This window comes from Megascapheus bottae, chromosome X (assembly GCF_031878675.1).
Source record: "Megascapheus bottae isolate mThoBot1 chromosome X, mThoBot2.hap1, whole genome shotgun sequence".
NCBI classification, from domain to species: Eukaryota; Metazoa; Chordata; class Mammalia; order Rodentia; family Geomyidae; genus Megascapheus; species Megascapheus bottae.
This window is the reverse complement of record NC_143547.1, coordinates 79,687,420-79,705,517: the sequence shown is the minus strand read 5'-3', so window position 1 is coordinate 79,705,517 and position 18,098 is coordinate 79,687,420. Positions and strand designations below refer to the sequence as shown.

At 39.4% G+C, this 18,098-nt stretch overlaps 1 protein-coding gene across 2 annotated transcripts in view; it reads right to left on the bottom strand.

Annotated features, from left to right (window-relative positions):
- Nucleotides 1-664: 664 nt before the first annotated feature.
- Il13ra1 (interleukin 13 receptor subunit alpha 1) overlaps nt 665-18,098 on the bottom strand; it is a 71,927-nt gene continuing 54,493 nt past the window's right edge. The window contains exons 8-11 of one of the 2 annotated variants that reach the window (XM_090325676.1): nt 17,746-17,881; nt 16,517-16,613; nt 15,222-15,306; nt 665-1,753 (exon numbers count right to left, since the gene is read on the bottom strand). In XM_090325676.1, the coding sequence (XP_090181802.1) occupies nt 1,658-1,753; nt 15,222-15,306; nt 16,517-16,613; nt 17,746-17,881 (414 nt within the window). In that variant the 3' untranslated portion in view covers nt 665-1,657. The remainder of the gene's footprint in view (nt 1,754-15,221; nt 15,307-16,516; nt 16,614-17,745; nt 17,882-18,098) is intronic. The other variant, XM_090325677.1, reaches the window with a different exon arrangement.

Below are 18,098 nucleotides of genomic sequence, written 5' to 3'. Positions count from 1 at the left end.
GGAAGGAGGTATAACTATTTTTAGCTTAAGCAAACAGCTAAGTTCTAAGTGAAGATACACTATTTAGAAAATCCGTAGAGAAACATTAAGAGCTGAAAAGCTTCAAACGAATGGAAGAGACCTAGGGGAAGTTAAGAAAAATGTAAAGATTTAAATCAGTTTGCCATTCTAGGCAGCCAACTTGAGATGGAAGTGATTCCCTGTTCCGCTTAATTGTCAGTGAACATCAATCAGCTACAAGACAGGGAATGATGGAGAAGGCAAATGTGGAAAGCAGTTATAGGAGCTAGGGAATTGAAAAGTCTATGAATTGGCTGGTGGGAGAACAAGAAGGTGGTCAAAATTGGGGAGTCCCAATGAGACTGTAAACCCATTTTTTTGGGGGGGGCTAGCTCCAGCCAGTCAATATTTGATTTGAGTAGTAAAGGTTAAGGAAAAAAATCTATTTATAGAAGACTCCTTGGTTCCAATTCTAATATCCAATGAGTCATTCTGCGTCTGCTGCCCTGCAAAGCCTTGGTAAGATATGGGATGGTCTTGGAAAAGGAGCTGCCTAGACTTTGTGTCTTGGTTATTAACACCAGGGCCATCACTGATTGCTGGTTCTTTTCATTTTTTTTCAGTCTGTTTCATTATTTCTGGGTTTTTATTAGGAGAGTATTAGGGTTTTTAAATTTTGTGGGTTTTTTTTTTTTTTGCCAGTCCTGGGCTTGAGCTCAGGGCATGAGCACTGTCCTTGGATTTTCTCAAGGCTAGAGCTCTACCACTTGAGCCTTAGTACCATTTCCGGCTTTTTTTTATTTTATTTTATTTTATTTTATTTTTTTTGCCAGTCCTGGGCTTGAGCTCAGGGCATGAACACTGTCCTTGGACTTTCTCAAGGCTAGAGCTCTACCACTTGAGCCTCAGCACCACTTCTGGCTTTTTTCTATGTATGTGGTACTGAGGTCTTCATGCATGCTAGGCAAGCACTTTAACCACTAGGCCAAACTCCCGGCCCCATTTCCGGCTTTTTTCTATGTATGTGGTACCGAGGAATCGAACCCGGGTCTTCGTGCATTCTAGGCAAGCACTCTACCACTAGGCTAAACTCCCGGTCCTGCTGGTGCTTTTCAAAGCAGAGGAAAAATGCTACTGAAGTGGATGATGATTCTAGATGTTGAAGAATTTCTATAACAGCTCCCAACATTCCTCAGTGGGATCCCAAACAATAGGTAGTTACCAGATTATATCAGTTTGATTTGCTAGATGTTCTATGTGAGCCACATTTATACCCAGAAACAGTTCCCTCACACATCAAAATATCTTGGTCTTATCTGACACAAAACAAGCATACATCCCTTGGGGAGTCATCATAACTCTCGCTAAGATTAACTTGTGGGGTGCCATCCACTTTTACTTGGTCCTCCAGTTTGAAGACTTCTCAAAAGATGTCTGCTTTTACGATTCAATGAGAATGACTCCACTTTCATTTCCAAAGGGCTCATTATTTTTACTTTTTTCCGTGCATGGCTTACTTGGCTTCCATGAGCTGTTTTTTTTTTTTTTTAAGGGTCCAGTAGTTTTTGTTTCCATTTACCAAGTTCTGGGATAACAAATGGAGAATTCTATGAATCTTCACAAGGAAACATTGAAAGTCAAGAATAAGTGATTTCCATCACGGAGTGACTTTCTTTAGGTTTTCTATCAGCACTACAGAGTCAGTTTCTTCTTTGGACTGCTTCTCACAAATGTCATACTTCTTCCAGTGCTGCTAGGGAGAGAAAAAAACAAAACAAAACATACATGATCACTTCTCTAAACAATGTTCTTTCCATGAGAAGCCATAAATGCCATGTTTTCGTGTTTTTGTTTTGTTTTTTTTTTTGGACTGGAGAATATTCATTGATTTGAACAATCAACAAAACAATTAGAGAGAGGAATATTAAAGATGGGGAAGCATCTCTTATTTATCAAGAGAAAAACACATTAAGACATTTCTTGAATTGGAAATAGGTCTTTTGAAGATGAACTAAGGGGGGTAATGATGTGTGTGTGTGTGTGTGTGTGTGTGTGTGTGTGTGTGTGTGTGTGTCCTCAACCTGGGGCTTGAGGCACAGCTCTACTTCTGACTTTCTCTGAGTAGTTTATTGGAGATAAGAGTTTTACAGACTCTATTTACTGGGCTAGCTTTGAACTGCAATCCTCAGATGTCAGGATCCTCAGTAGCTAGGATTACAGGTGTGAGCCAACAGCACTAGAATTGCTATATAGTGTCCGACCTCATCTTAAGTTTTTCCAATGGACTCATTTTAATATATGGTAACCTCACATGTTTATTGGTACTTTGTCCTTTTTTTTTTTTTGGTTGTTCATGGGGCTTGAACTATGGTCATGGGTGCTGTCCCTGAGCTTCTCAACTCAAGGCTAGTGTTCTACCACTTGATCCACAGCTCCACTTTCAGTCTTCCAATTTTCTGGTGATTAACTGGAAATAAGACTCTCACGGACTTTTGTGCCCAGGCTGGCTTTGAACCGCAATCCTCAGATCTCAGCCTCCTGAGTAGCTAGGATTACAGGCATGAGCCACCAACGCCTGGCTGACTATCTGATTCTAATACATAACATTCTGGAAAAGACAAAAGTTTAGGGACATGATGTAAAATAATCTATGTGTGTGTGTGTGTGTGTGTGTGTGTGTGTGCGCGCGCGTGCGCGCGCACCAGTCCTAAGGCTTGAATTTAGGGACTGGGCCCTATTCCTGAACTTTTTCACTCAGAGATAATACTTTACTACTTTGGACCACACATTTCATTCTGGTTTTCTGGTTAATTGGAGATAACAGTCTCACACACTTTCCTGCCTGGACTGGCTATGAACTGCAATCATTGGATCTTAGTTTCCTGAATAAGTAGGATTTTAAGCGTGAGCTACCAGTGCCTAGCAAATAGTCTATTGCTTCACTGGAGTCGTAGCTACAAAAATGCATGCATTTGGAAAAAACTTCTAATTGATATAAGCTCTAAGATCTAAGATCTAAGATCTAACCAACTTTATTTCATACAAATTATACATCAAAAATCTAGTTTTTTAAAAATATTGAATGCTTTGGTTATCTGAAATTGGATAGGGAATGGGGGAAAACAAGATGAGGGGTGGGGGTGGGGGGGAGGGAAATGGGGACCAAGACATGTGAAAGGGTATCAATGTATGGGAATTAATGCACCATCTATCTGGCAAATATCATGTAACACTTCTATTAATTACAATAAAAAATATATGAAAAAAATATTGAATGCATGTCTGTGTAGTCAGATTCTAAAGCAACCATGACAACGGGCTACACATTTGAAAAACAAAGTTACTCTACTTCATAAACTACCCCAATAAAAATCCCTAATGGGTTAAAGACTTAAGTATAAAATAAAATCAGGCTAAGTTCTAGAAAAATACATAGGGGAACAATTATATAAATCTGAAGTGGCAAGGGACTTTCTACGTATAAAAAATGAAGGAAGATTTTTTTTTCTACAGAAAAAGGAAACTTACAAATTATTAATCACTTCAAATATAATAAAAAGCAAAACAGCTGACAGAATGTTACTATATAAACAATTTTATAAGCCACTAAGGAAAAGATAAATATATAAGGGGGAAAAGGAGAAAGAATAAGAATTTCACCAAAGAAACTCAAGCCAATAAACTTATGAAAAATATAAAACCCGACATACAAAATTAAGATGTCCTTTATGGTAAAGACACATGCACATCCATGCTAATTGCTGCCCTATTCACAATAGCCAAGTTATGGAAATAGTCTAGATACTCTAGAATAGATGAGTGGATCAAAAAAGGTGATATCTATACATAATGAAAATATACTCATTGGTCAGAAAGAGTAATATGTCATTTGAGGGGAAATGGATGGACCTAGAATAAATCATGTTAGGTAAAATACGCCAAGGTCAGAAAGACAAACAGCACATGTTTTCTCCCATATGTGGAAGCTAGATCTAGAATACAACTAAACATAACATATCTGGGCCTCTAGGCATTTACATACAAACAGCCTAACTAAAAGAGAATACACATAGGGGAAACATGCAAAGGTATAATGCCTCTGAAGAGCTAAAGTACTCTTTATTTAAAAAAAATTCCAAGAGGGCTGGGAGTTTGGCCTAGTGGTAGAGTGCTTGCCTAGCATGCACGAAGACGTGAGTTCGATTCCTCAGTACCACATACATAGAAAAAAAGCTGGAAATGGTGCTGTGGCTCAAGTGGTAGTGTTCTAGCCTTGAGAAAGTCCAAGGACAGAGCTCAGGCCCTGAGCTCAAGCCCAGGACTGGTAAAAAAAATTCCAAGAAATAGAAATGCTTCTTTTTTGTTGTCTTTTTTGTGTGTGGGGGGGGGGTGGGCAAAGAGGGAGGCATAGGAATGGAGGGAAAAGGGGGTGAGCAATTGCAGGAATTGTATTCAATATATACTATGCAAAAAATGAACTATGTAACTTATTGGTAGGGACGGGAGAGGAAAATGGGGGAAAGTGAAGGAATAGATGACATTGTCCAAGAAGCATTGCAATGATAATCTGACTCATGAAACTGTAACTCCTTTGTACAATTCCTTAAAAATATCAATTAAGGGGGCTGGTGTTTGGCCTAGAGGTAGACTGCTTGCCTAGCATGCACAAAGACCTGGGTTCGATTCCTCGGTACTACATACATAGAAAAGCAGGAAGTGGTTCTGTGGCTCAAGTGGTAGAGCCCTAGCCTTGAGAAAGTCCAAGGACAGTGCTCAGGCCCTGAGATTAAGCCCCAGGACTGGCAAAAAACAATTTAGAAAGAAAAAAAGATAAGATGCCCTTTTCTCATCTATCAAAGTTGAGTAATATGGTTTTCTTCTTTTCTTTTTTTTGGCCAGTCCTGGGGCTTGAACTCAGGGCCTGGGCACTGTCCTTGGGCTTTCTCAAGGCTAGCACTCTACCACTTGAGCCACTGTGCCACTTCTGGCTTTTTCTCTGTGTGTGGTACTGAAGAATTGAACCCAGGGCTTCATGCATGTTAGGCAAGCACTCTACTACTAGGCCATGCTGTCAAGCCTGAGCAAAAAGTTTTACTTACTTTTTATTAGGAGCTCAGTGCGAGTGCCTCATACCTGCAATCCTAACTCCTTAGGAATCTGAGAGCTGAGGATTGTGGTTTGAAGCCAGCCTGGACATGAAAGTCCATTAAGACTCCTATCTCCAATAAACTACCAAACAGCCAAGAGTGGATCTGTGGCTCAAGTGGTGGAATGCTAGTCTTGAGCATAAGAAACTCAGTCAAGTCCCAGTACCAACACACACAAAGTAATTTATTTGGGGACTAGGAGTGTGGCCTAGTGGTAGAGTGCTTGCCTAGTGTTCACAAAGTCCTGAATTTGATTCCTGAGTACCACATACACACAAAAAAGCAAGAAGTGGTGCTGTAGCTCAAGTGGTAGAGTGCTTGCATTGAGAAAGCTCAAGGACACTGCCTAGGACCTGAGTTCAATCCCAGGACTGGCAAAAAGAAAAAAAAGGAATTTATTTGTTGCAGCCTACTTGTAATCTATGCTTTCTGTTAATCTTTCCTCCCTACCATTCTCTCTCCTTTCATTTTTTTCCTTCTTTTTGCAGTACTGAGGTTTGAACTCAGGGTCCTGCAATTACTTGGTAAGCAGTGCTACCACTAAGCCACATTTTCAGTCCTATTTTTGGTTCTGGTTATTTTGAGACTGGTCTTGAATTCTGTCCAGGCATGCACCTGAACTACAATCTGACTGTTCCAGGCTTCCTGACATAGCTAGGATGATGAGCTGCTGTGCACAGCTATGTATTGAGATAGCATGTGGAGAATTATCTGCCCGGGCTGGCCTTGAATCACTTTCCTCCCATTCTCATCTTTACAAGTAGCTAGGATTACAGTGCCACGCTGAAAAATTTCAATTTTATTTTTTTTAATTTTTTTTATTTTTTTGCCAGTCCTGGGCTTGAGCTCAGGGCCTGAGCACTGTCCTTGGACTTTCTCAAGGCTAGAACTCTACCACTTGAGCCTCAGCACCACTTCCGGCTTTTTTCTATGTATGTGGTACCGAGGAAGCAAACCCGGGTCTTCATGCATGCTAGGCAACAACTTTAACCACTAGGCCAAACTCCCGGCAAAATTTCAATTTTATATATTCTAATGGCCTGATTTTTCTTAACAGGAAAAAAGAATCCTAATTTTATATAAGTAACCTAAGTATTTCATTTAGCAAAATCTTATGTATGTGTAAACATTAGAAAATAGATTCTCTTCATAGTGTTTTATTTCTGTGTAATATTTCACTGCATAAATATCCCACAAATTAATCAGTATCCTTCTTGGGTATTTTAATTTACATGATCTCTTATGATGAAAATGTCAATACCAATTAAAGTTTAAAATGGAACCGAGGGTGTAATACAATGGTAGAGCATTTGCCTAGCATGTACAAGACCCAGGGTTCAATCACCAGCAGTGAAGAAAAAGGTAAAAAGCTACAAAAACCCCTATGTGCAGGTCAAAGGTTGTACAAAAATAAGCATCAAGTGGCAATTTTGGGCATTGGTATTTTACAGACATTATTTTTTTTTGAGGAAGATGGTGATGACAGTATGGTTTTTATTTTGTGCTGATATTAAAGTATGCTAAGAGTTAGGGCTTGGGCATTCTTCCTTAGTTTTTTTTTCACTCAAGGCTAGCACTCTACCACTCGAGCCACAGCTCCACTTCTAGCTTTTTGGTGGTTAACTGTAGAAAAAGAGTCTCACAGATTTTCCTGCCTGGGCTACCTTTGAATTTCTATTTTCCTATGTCAGATTCCTAAGTAGCCGGGATTACAGGTTTAAAGCCACCAGTACTCACCCCAAAATAGTTTGTTTTTCATTTCTTCAAATGCCACCATTAGAAAGTCAGATATAGAGCTTAACATTGGTGGTACATGCCTGTACTCCTAGCATTGGGGAGACTAAACCAGGTTAGAAAGTTACAAGCCAGTCTGGACTTCATAGCAAGACTCTTGCATGCACACATGTATGTGTGCATGCATACACACACACACACAGAGAGAACTGGGAAAGCACAACAAATCAAAATTCACAGATACAATCCACAACTAATATAAGATGCAATTTACTGTTTTTTGTTTGTTTGTACTGTCAGTTGTGGAGCTTGAACTCTGTGCCTGGGCATTGTCCCTGAGCTCTTTAACTCAAGGCTAGCACTCTACCACTTGAGCCACAACAACACTTCCAGTTTTCTGGTAGTTAATTGGAGATAAGAGTTGCATGAGACTTTTGTGCCTAATTTTGAACATGATCCTCAGATCTCAACTTCCTGAGTAGCTAGGATTAAAGGCTTGAGCCACCAGCATCAGGCTGAAAATGACTATTTTGTGTACCCCAAATAATAATGAATGGGGAATAACCAGAGACAACTAGAAAAGTAAAATGGTATTAGCACTAAATGTTAATCAACTTTGCAACCAAGAGATCACAGAAGTCTAAGTAATACACTCAAATATCAGTTAGCTAAATTGCAAACAATAGCTAAGTACAGAAGAGGTTTACCCCTTCCAAAAGTGGCCAAATGAAAGGAGTCCATTGTTTACCTCTATGAACTCTGCAAACTCATCATGCAAAGCTTGCTTATAGGGAAGAGCTGTACTCTGGGGGGGGGACTATAACTGGCAATAGACTCCCACTAGCCAGTGGAGCAACAACAGAGACAAAAATTAAAGATAGAGGGTGGGAGTTTGTCCTAGTAGTAGAGTGCTTGCCTAGCATGCACGAAGCCCTGGGTTCAATTCCTTGGTATCACATGCCCAGAAAAGGCTGGAAGTGGTGCTGTGGCTGAAGTGGTAGAGCACTAGGCCTTAAGAAAGCCCAAGGAGAGTGTTCAGGCCCTGAATTTAAGCCCTGGGACTGACAAAAAAGAGAGGACCAAAAAAGGGGAAAAAGACAAAATGGAACAATAACCAAACAAATGTGAAAGAAAAGTACAGGACAGAGAGCAATAGGTTTAAGAGATTTCAAAAAAATAATTCACCATAATCTTCAACCTCTCTTAAAAGTTATATAAGAGGAAATTCTACAGTGATGAAATTGGGGAGAAAAAGTTCAGTGAAACATTTTAACATAAAAATAAGCAACAAAACATTATATTGCAGAATTAAACATGCCAGAAAGGCATGCCCACAAGGATCAATGGGAAGTATAATCTACCCTTTCCAAATACTGTCATAAAAATTGCATGAGAAAATGTAAATGACAGGGAAGAATGTATAAAAAGTCAGAGCTAGTCAGGCACCAGTGGTTCATGACTAATTCTAGCTACTCAGGAGGCTGAGGATTATGGTTCAAAGCTAGGTAAGGCAGGAAAGTCTGTGAAACTGTTATCTCCACTTTGTCACCAAAGACCTGTATGTGGAGCTGGGGCTCAAGTGGTAGAGCACTAGCCTTGAGCACAAAAGCTCAGGGACAGTGCCTAGGCCCTGAGTTCAAGCCCCAGGATTGGCACAAAAAGAATCACAAGCCTCCATCCCAAACCACACTGGATGAAGGATGGACAGTGTTAGCAGAACACTACACAGTACTTCCCAGTGGTTAGGAGTGGCAGTGGCAAGAAGAAACATGCTATACTACCTGAAATGTAGTAGTCAATCTCATCATCACTAAATGGTGGCATGGTTAGATGCTATGAGTCCCCAGACGACCAGAACAGTTGGAAAAATCTGATCATGGGCTAAGTATTACATAATATAAAGGAATTTATAATTTTTTAAATGCAGCAATACTCTGCAGGTTATTTTGGAAAACATTCTTTGTTCTAAAAAATAGTCACTGAATTAAAAATATATATTGGGAAGTTAAAGGGCTGCTTTCTCATGAGGAATGTAAAATTGGCATAGCACTGAACATGTAATTGGTTTCTAAGAAGCACCAAAAGAAGATATATATATATATTTTTTTTTTAAAGGATGAAAGCAATGCAAACTGGAGAGGCAATTCCCTTTGCACAATTTCCCCCATGCTGAATATGGCCAGCAGCCCAATTAGTCACAAGGAAAAGGCAAATAGCAAAGCAACAGGAAGACATGGTGTTAGCCAAAATGTTACTACAGTGATAACCAAAACATCAACAAAACAGTACAAATCTGAGGACTGCTTTCAGGGTAGCCACATCTACATACTTTTTTTAATAGGGGCATTATTGGTGGTGCAGTGGAGAAGTGAAGGGTGTGGAATATTTGGCTTAGGAGGTGGTAACTTTGGGTTCTCTCTGGTTGTAGTCAAGCTCTTTAATCACCTCTAACCGATAGACCTCCTGAAGTCCATGCCTCCTAAAGTCCTCTGTATAGTGAGATACTTGGATAAGAATTGTATGTGTGTGAACGTTTCTGTGCCAGAACTGGGGCTTGAAGTCAGGCAATTCTCAGATCTCAGCCTCTTGAGAAGCTAGGGGACTGCAGGTGTGAGCTACCTGCATCTGACTGAAAAATCAATAGTTTTGAAAACTTGTAATCAAAGGGAATGAAGTACGCATGTAAGCATCCATCTTGTTAGGACCAAGTTTATTCTTCAAGTCAATGATTCCAGAAGGGAAAGGCTAGTCTTTCTGTTGGTTATACTGTTTCCTTTGTGAGGCTTACTGCCATGTCAAGAAAGCAGATGAAGCCAGGCACCAGTGGCTCACATCTGTAATCCTGTAATCCTAGCTACTCAGGAAGCTGAGATCTGAGAAGAAGGGTTTGAAGCCAGCCTGGGTAGAAAAGTCTCCATGAGACTCTTCTCTCTAGTAATCCACTCAGAAAAAGCCAAAAGTGGCACTGTGGCTGCAGTGGTAAAGCGCTAGCCTTGAGCACAAAGAGACCCTGGGACAGTGCCACAAAAAAAAATAAATAAAAATAAGGAAAGAAAGAAAAGAAAAGAAAAAAGAAAGAAAATGGATGAGTCATTTGGCTGAGAGCAGACAGGAAATTTTGTCCTCTTACCGTTTCCCATGCCTGGCATTTTTATTATATATTTAGATCACACACACACACACACACACACACACACACACACACACACACACACACACACACACACACACACACACACACACACACACACCCCTGATTTTAATGGTCTGCAGCCACCATGAACAACAACAGCATGTTCAGTGGTCCATCTTGTCAGTATCTACCTTACTAAATTACAGAATTATCTGACTCATCAGGACAAAAGCAACATATTCTCATCTACACAGTAAATTGAAAAAAAGCAATTTTCCCATCTCTGAGAAAGATAATTGATCTGATTTTGCTGTCAGTCTATTACCCAAAGCTGAAAAGTTGAAATGATTTTTTACTCTCATCACCTTTCATCATCCACCAAGTTACCAATTCATAATGAGTTTCTTTTAATAATGTCTCTCCCATCAATCTCTTCTGTTATCATGTAAGTTCAAGTCACTATTATCTCCCAGGCTTGGATGACTATGGTATTCTTTCCCTTTGTAAAAGTAATACATGCTTATTATAATCAAATTGGAAGTTTCACAAAGGTAGACAGAGAGTCATATTACCCACAATTCCTCTGGCTAGAGATGAGCATTCATTCTGACCCATTTCCTACTGCTTATTGCTCCATGTGTGAATTAATACATTTCTATAAAAATAGGATTGCAATATATTATAAACTTATAATTTACTTTGTACTCAAGTATTTTAGATAATAAGGCTTTGAAAACTTAACTTTTAAACACAAATTCTTTCTTTTTTTGTGTGTGTGTGTGGGGGGGGTCATGGGGCTTGAACTCTGGGTCTGGGCACTGTCCCTGAGCTCTTCAGGTCAAAGCTACTGCTCTATCGCTTGAGCCAAAGCCCCACTTCCCATTTTCTAGTGATTAATTGGAGTCTCACATTCTTTAGTGCCCAGGCTGGCTTTGAACCCCCATCCTCAGATCTCAGGCTCCTGAGTAGCTAGGATTACAGGAATGAACTACCGCACCCAGCTTAAACACAAATTCTTGACTGTTGGTGTTTCATTAGTTTCTATTTTTTCACGGTAGAAAACAAATGATGTGCTGAGAGTTTGGCGTAATGGTAGAGTGCTTACCTAGCATGCACAAAGACCCAGGTTTGATTCCTCAGTACCACATACATAGAAAAAAGCCAGAAGTGGTGCTGAGGCTCAAGTGGTAGAGCTCTAGCCTTGAGAAAGTCCAAGGACAGTGCTCAGGCCCTGAGCTCAAGCCCAAGACTGGCAAAAAACAACAAAACAAAACAAAAGAAACACAATGCATTGATAATACTTAAGCCATTTCCTTCCTTCCTTCTTTCTCTTTCTTTCTTTCTTTCTTTCTTTCTTTATTTCTTTCTTTCTTTCTTTCTTTTTCTTTCTTTCTTTCTTTTTTCCTTTCCTTTCCTTTCCTTTCCTTTCCTTTCCTTTCCTTTCCTTTCCTTTCCTTTCCTTTTTCCTTTCCTTTCCTTTCCTTCCTTCTCTCTTTCTTGCCAGTCCTGGGGCTTGGGGCTTGAACTCAGGGCCTGAGTACTGTCATTGAGCTTTCTCAAGGCTAGAGCCTCTACCACTTGAGCCACAATACCATTTCCAGCTTTTTCTATGTATGTGGTCCTGAGGAATAGAACCTGGGTCTTTGTGCATGCTAGGCAAGCACTCTACCACTACGCCAAATTCCCAGCCCCTACTGGATCATTTTCTTATTACATTTACCAAACTGCCTTCAAGAAAGGACATACAAAGGATACAATAAGTATCCCTAATCCAAACTCCAAACTTGAAATGCTTCCAAATTAGAAACTGTTTTTATTAAATAATTTATTAACATTGATTTTTACATCATATTTCAAATGACGAATTTAACAAACAAGTATTCAAGAAAGACTCTCTCTATACAATCAGTGGCACTTAGATTTTAGAACATAATTAAAATTAGGCTGAGGGTTTGTATGTCGTAGGTACACATTAATCTATGTAATAAAACATTATGTCTACAGAGTCATAAATTTTTATGTCTATGTAGTTTATTTTTCCAATACCATGTCCATAGCATTGGGTACGCAAATATTGAGTCCTAGCTTTTGTACTGTTTGGATATAACAGCCACATATTAAGAATACCATGCACCTTTTGTTCCTTTTGTCTTGACTTGTCTCACTCAACATGACTCGCTCTAGATTCATCCACTTCCCTGCAAAAGCCATTATTTTATCTTGTCTGTTGGCTATGTAGAATTTCATTTTGAGCACTGATATGAACCTCAAGAGTTTTAGATTTTGGAGTGTTTGAGAGTTAAGACTTTCTGATTCTGGGTGCACAGTGAGGAAAGTTTATGTAAATATTCTAAAATTTGCAAAACTGAAACATTTGAAATCTGAAACATTGAAATTTGGAACAAACACTTTTGGTCCCAAGCATTTCATTTAAGTAAAGAACATTCACCTCTATCTACTTTGATGCAGCAACCAGTGCTACATAAAAAATGCTGCTTCTGCTGGGTGCAGTGGGTGGCTCACCCCTATAATCCTAGCTACTCAGGAGGCTAAGATCTGAGGATCAAGGTCCAAAGCCAGCCCGGGCACAAAAGGACCAGAGACTCTTAGCTCCAATTGACCCCTAGAAAACGGGACGTGGGGCTTGGCTCAAGGGTAGGGCAGTAGGTAGTCTTGAGGTGAAGAGCTCAGGAACAGTGCCCAGGCTGAGTTCAGGCCCCATGACCCACACAAAAAAAGAGCTTCTTCTCAGCTGGGCACTCGTGGCTTGTGCCTGTAATCTTAGCTACTCAGGAGGCTGAGATCTGAGCGTCACAGTTCAAAGCTGCTCACAGTTCAAAGTCCAACAGATTCCTATCTCCAATTAATCACCAAAAGAAAGCAGGGAGTGGAGCTGTTGCTGGAGTCATAGAGTACTAGCTTTGACGAAAAGAGCTTAGGGAAAGTGTCCATGCCCTGAGTTCAAGCCTCAGGACTGACAACATAAAAATACGACTTCTCACCTACTTGTTAAAAACTAGACATTACTTCTGTTTATTTGTTTATTTGAAATAGGGAAGGGAAGGGGAAAAACAAGATGATTTGGAGGGTGTGGGGGGAGGGAAACTGGGAGAAAAACATGAGAACAGGTATCATTGTTCAAGAAGTAATGTACTCACTATCTGACAAATGTAACTGTAACCCCTCTACACATCACCTTGACAGAAAATACAATAAAAAAGTAATACATATAGAAGGGTAGATTTCATTAGCATGTACACTGATGAATCCAAGCATGTTTGCACAGACACTGGGCATTTGTGTCAAGACATTTTAACTGCTTCCCATTTTGCTAAGAACAGTAGCAAACCTTTCAAGTATCTGGCATTTTGGCCAACATACGGAACAGTGGAAATTGGGAATAGCAATGTAACAGAATATTAGAAAGTATATTCTCTGTCTATGGCTCTAAATGTTAAGATTTTTTTGGGCAGTACTTCCTTAGTTGCTAGGATTACAGGCATGAGCTACCAGTGCCTGGCTATTTTTGTTATTGATCAAATAAGGTCTTGTTTTTTGCCTTTGTTCAGTCTGGACCACAACTGTGATACAAGTGGTAAAGTGCTACTCTAGAGCAAAAAAAAAGTGAGTGTGTGAGGCCCTAAGTTAAAGCTCCAATATAAGTGATTGCATGCATATGCATGCATGCATGCACACAGGAGTGTGTGCATGTGCATACCCCTCCCACCCACACACAAAAGTAAGTCATCACCAAGCACTTAAAATATGCCATATATGTCAATTTTACTGTATTAAACTAATTGGACCCAAATAACCCAATATAAGGTAGAGATTATTGTAATTTCCACTATATAAATAGGAAAGCTGAGTCACAGAGAGGCTAAGGAAATTATCTAAGGTCAAAAAGATGGTAAACGATCAAGCAACAATCTGCATGCAGACAATCTGACTCCAGAGCCTAGGCTATTATCTAGTATACTTTGCTAGTTACCTAAATTAACTACCTTATGTCTGTTATTGCTAATTTAAGATATATACAATAGTGATATTTATTTCATTAAATATCTTCATTATCTCATTACAGTGAATGTAGTTACACAAAAACCTCTAACTATTTTCTTCCTATAATGTCTTAAACTTTTAGTCACAAATTCTAGCATAAGAGTCTGGAGGAAACAAACTACAATAGTTAGGGTGGATCTGTTTTTATTTCTATGAGCTTGGAGTTCAGTTTTCTATGTAATAGCATAAAGTGCATTTTAATTGTTTATGCTCACTTTACATTTTCCTGCATTAAGTTTTAAGAATCAGAAGATTAGCTTAATAAAAGAGGCTCCTCCTCCTGTGTGTTTGAATAAAATATGCCTCCTACCACAAAAGCAGAATGGAGCCCAGAGATGAGGTGGGCAAACATGCTAATCTCTTAGACACTTTGCCTGACAGAAACATTTTAAACCAGCTTTTCTTAAATTTTTTCACTAAGTAGTAGTTTAAAATAATTGGTTCAAAGCTAAGCAGAACTGGCGCACATTTGTAATACTAGCTATTCAAGAGGCTGAGATTTGAGGATCATGGTTCAAAACCAGCCTGGTCAGGAAAGTTCATGGGACTCATCTCCAAATAATCAACAAAAGCCAGAAGTGGAGATGTGCCTCAAGTAATATAGTGCTAGCCTTGAGAAAAAAGCTCAAGGACAGTGCTGAGGCCCTGAGTTCAAGGTCCAGAATCAGTATGCATACATGTACACGTACACGTACACGTACACGTACGTACACACACACACACACACACACACATACGAATTTCAAAATGTATATTTTACTTATGCTACAACAAAATAGATCTTGAAAACAGGATGCTAAATAAAACGAACCAGACACAGAAGGACAAATATCACAGGGGTTCACATATGAATTTCCTACAATAGGAAATTCACAAATAGAAAGGGGAATATTGGTTATCAGGGGCAAGGGGATAGGAGAGTAGAGAGTCCCTGTTCAGTGAGCTCTGTTTCTACTCAGGAGGATGCACAAGTTCTACAAACAGATAATCATGATGTAGGACGACATTATAAAAATATTTTATGACATTGAATAGTTCACTTATAAACAGATGAAATGTTTATGTTTATATACACACAGATTAAAAGAAATCCCATGACCCCCAAACTTTAATCAATTTCAATTTCCCATGAAGTCTGTGCTTACCAGGGTATCATCATTTTGGTCTCCAAACATTTCTTTAAAAATTTTGCCAGGATCAGGAATTGGAGGAAATATAATGATCTTGAGCCTTTAAGAAAACAGAGAAAGTTTGTATCAAACCTTCTGGTATACTGGAGTGTCTCACATTAATACAGACATATCAAAAGTCACATTTACAGGGCTAGGAGAATAGCCTAGTGGTAGAGTGCTGCTTGTCTAGCATGCATGAAGCAACAGATTTGAGTCCTTGGTACCACACATGCAGACAAAGCCAGAAGTGGTGCTGTGACGCAAGTGGTCGAGCAGTAGCCTTGAGAAAGCCCACAGACAGTGCCTAGGCCCTGAGTTCAAACCCTAAGACTGGCAAAAAATGTCACCTTTACTTTTCAAAAGGAAACACCTGTAATCTTAGCTGTTCCAGTGGCCAAGATCTGAGGCTTGCAGTTTAGAGCCAGCCAAGGCAGGAAAGTCCATGAGACTCTTATCTCCAATTAACCCCCAAAAAAGCGGAAGTGGAGGTTTGGCTCAAGTGGTAGAGTACTAGCCTTGAGCAAAAGAGATCAGGTACAGTGCCCAGGCCCTGAGATCAAGCCCCACAACTGACAAAACAAAAACAGACAGAGATTGCGAGGCACCAGTGTTTTACACCTGTAATCCTAGCTGTTCGGCAGGCTGAGATCTAAAGTGGCAGGTGCTCTACCAATTGAGCCACCAGCACTTTTTACTTCAAGATCAGTACACAGTCCCTATAGTGAGATCGGGAATACAAAACTTTTTTTTTTTTAAGAAAGAGTAGCATTTATTAGTAGCAATCTGGTAAAGTTAGCTTTTTTATAATACTAGGTAGCAGACTGCTTTGCATTAGTACTTGACAAATCACTTCGTTAGCAATGGTTTTTTCATCCCCTTTTTTTGTTGACAGGGATAGAGCTCAGGTCCTCATTCATGCTAACCATGTGTTCTACCACTAAGTCTGTATTTCTAAATCTTCATTCTAAGACCTATCATCTAACCTGATAAATTAGGTAGTGGAAGAAGTAATTGAACACGGGGCCTCTTTACCAGTGCTAATCATGTGCAAAAGGAGCTGCAACTGAGCAGACCTGTGAAAAAATGTACCCAAGGCTCATTTTCCTCACCAGAAAGTGGACAACACACTTCTTTGCCAGTAGAAGCCACGTGTGGTCACAATTCATCTAATACATAGGGCAAACAGAAAACAGCAGCACCAACAGAAGTAACCATAGCAATAAGGCTAGCAGAAAGAATACAAGCTGTACCAACCACTGCTGCCTCACCTCTTAAGGTAAAGCAGAAGGACGATGATTGCACCTGCGACAATTACTGGGATGATGAGTAACATGCTGATGTAGAATGTAGAGTTGGGCTTCTTACCTACACAGTGGAGAACAAACATCAAGACGTGAGAAGCACCAATACTGTTAGCTAATGAGAGCAGATATATCTATCCCTACCTCATTCCCTTTGCCCAAATTCTTCAATCATCTTACATTCTGTTTCTTTAAGAGTTTCAGAAAATGATCTGCTCTGGTCCTTATACTTTCTGAATCAGTCAACACTGTAAGAGTCCAATCCAGATGTCTTAGCTTGCTTCAGACGTTAATAACAAAGATGTCCTATTATATGTGATAGCTCATCAACAGTGCTTGCCTTTTCTTACTGCTTATCATTACTTAGGAAAAACTAGGTATAGCTCAAGTGATAGAGTGCCTTGCCTTTCAAGAGCAAGAACCAGAGTTCTATCCCTAGCACTAAATAAATAAATTCTTGGCCAGGTGCTCGTGATTCATTCCTATAATCCTAGCTACTCGGGAGATTGAGATCTGAAGATTGCTATTCAAAGCCAGCCAGCACAGGAAAGTCTGTGAAAATCTTTATGTCTAAATAATCACAAAAAATGGCACTGTTGCTCAAAGTATTAGAGTACTAGTCTTGAGAGAAAAATTTCAGGGACAGTCCGTAGGCCATGAGCTCAAGCCCCACAACCAATAAACATAAAGAATATAAAACCTAGATAAAACCTAGATAAAAGTTTATTTCTACTAAGTATTATCATTAACATTGCTCCCCCCTTAACTATATATGATAGGGTGTGTGTGTATGTGTGCATGCACACTAGTAATGGAGTTTGCACTCTTGCTTCGCTTTCTTGTTCACAGCTGGTGCTCTTCCATTCATGCCTCCAGTATAGGAAAGTTTTCTAGCATGGTACAGCTTATGGATTTGATCATGCCTCCTTCTATGTATTTGTTCTGGATATTCATAAAGATGGATATGGGACAGATCAGAGGAGAATACCATTTGGGTTTTAGTTTTCTCAAGAGCTGCATATTGTCAATCAACACTACATGATTAGGCAGTAATTAAGCAGGAAATAAATTTTAATTTTAAGTAGTAATTGGCTGACACTAAGAAAAGACAAGAGTACTTAACCAATGTACTTTATACATCAGCTTAGTTTCCATTCGCTGGTGTTTTATATTATAACAAAATCTGGTTCTCTTACCTATACTCATGGGTTTACTCCAATTACTCCAGAGCTTGACATCATCATAGCAAAACTTATTTGTTTTGACTCTGATTCTGACTGTGTAAAAAGTATCAGGTGTAACACCAGGGACCATCATGAAGCAACTTGTAACCTTAGACATAAAATAAAAAATGCACAAAGAATATTACTAGTTTATTCTCTTTTCTGCTATTGAATCATAATATAAATATTTGCCAAATTCTGGATATGATTAAGACTTAGATGGTAGTTCAAATTATCTTTCACTCTCAAGAAAAAAACTGGCAATAACCCATGGGGAAAAAACTGTTTGCTTAAGCAGTTCAAATTTACTTTGCACTAGGCCTGCC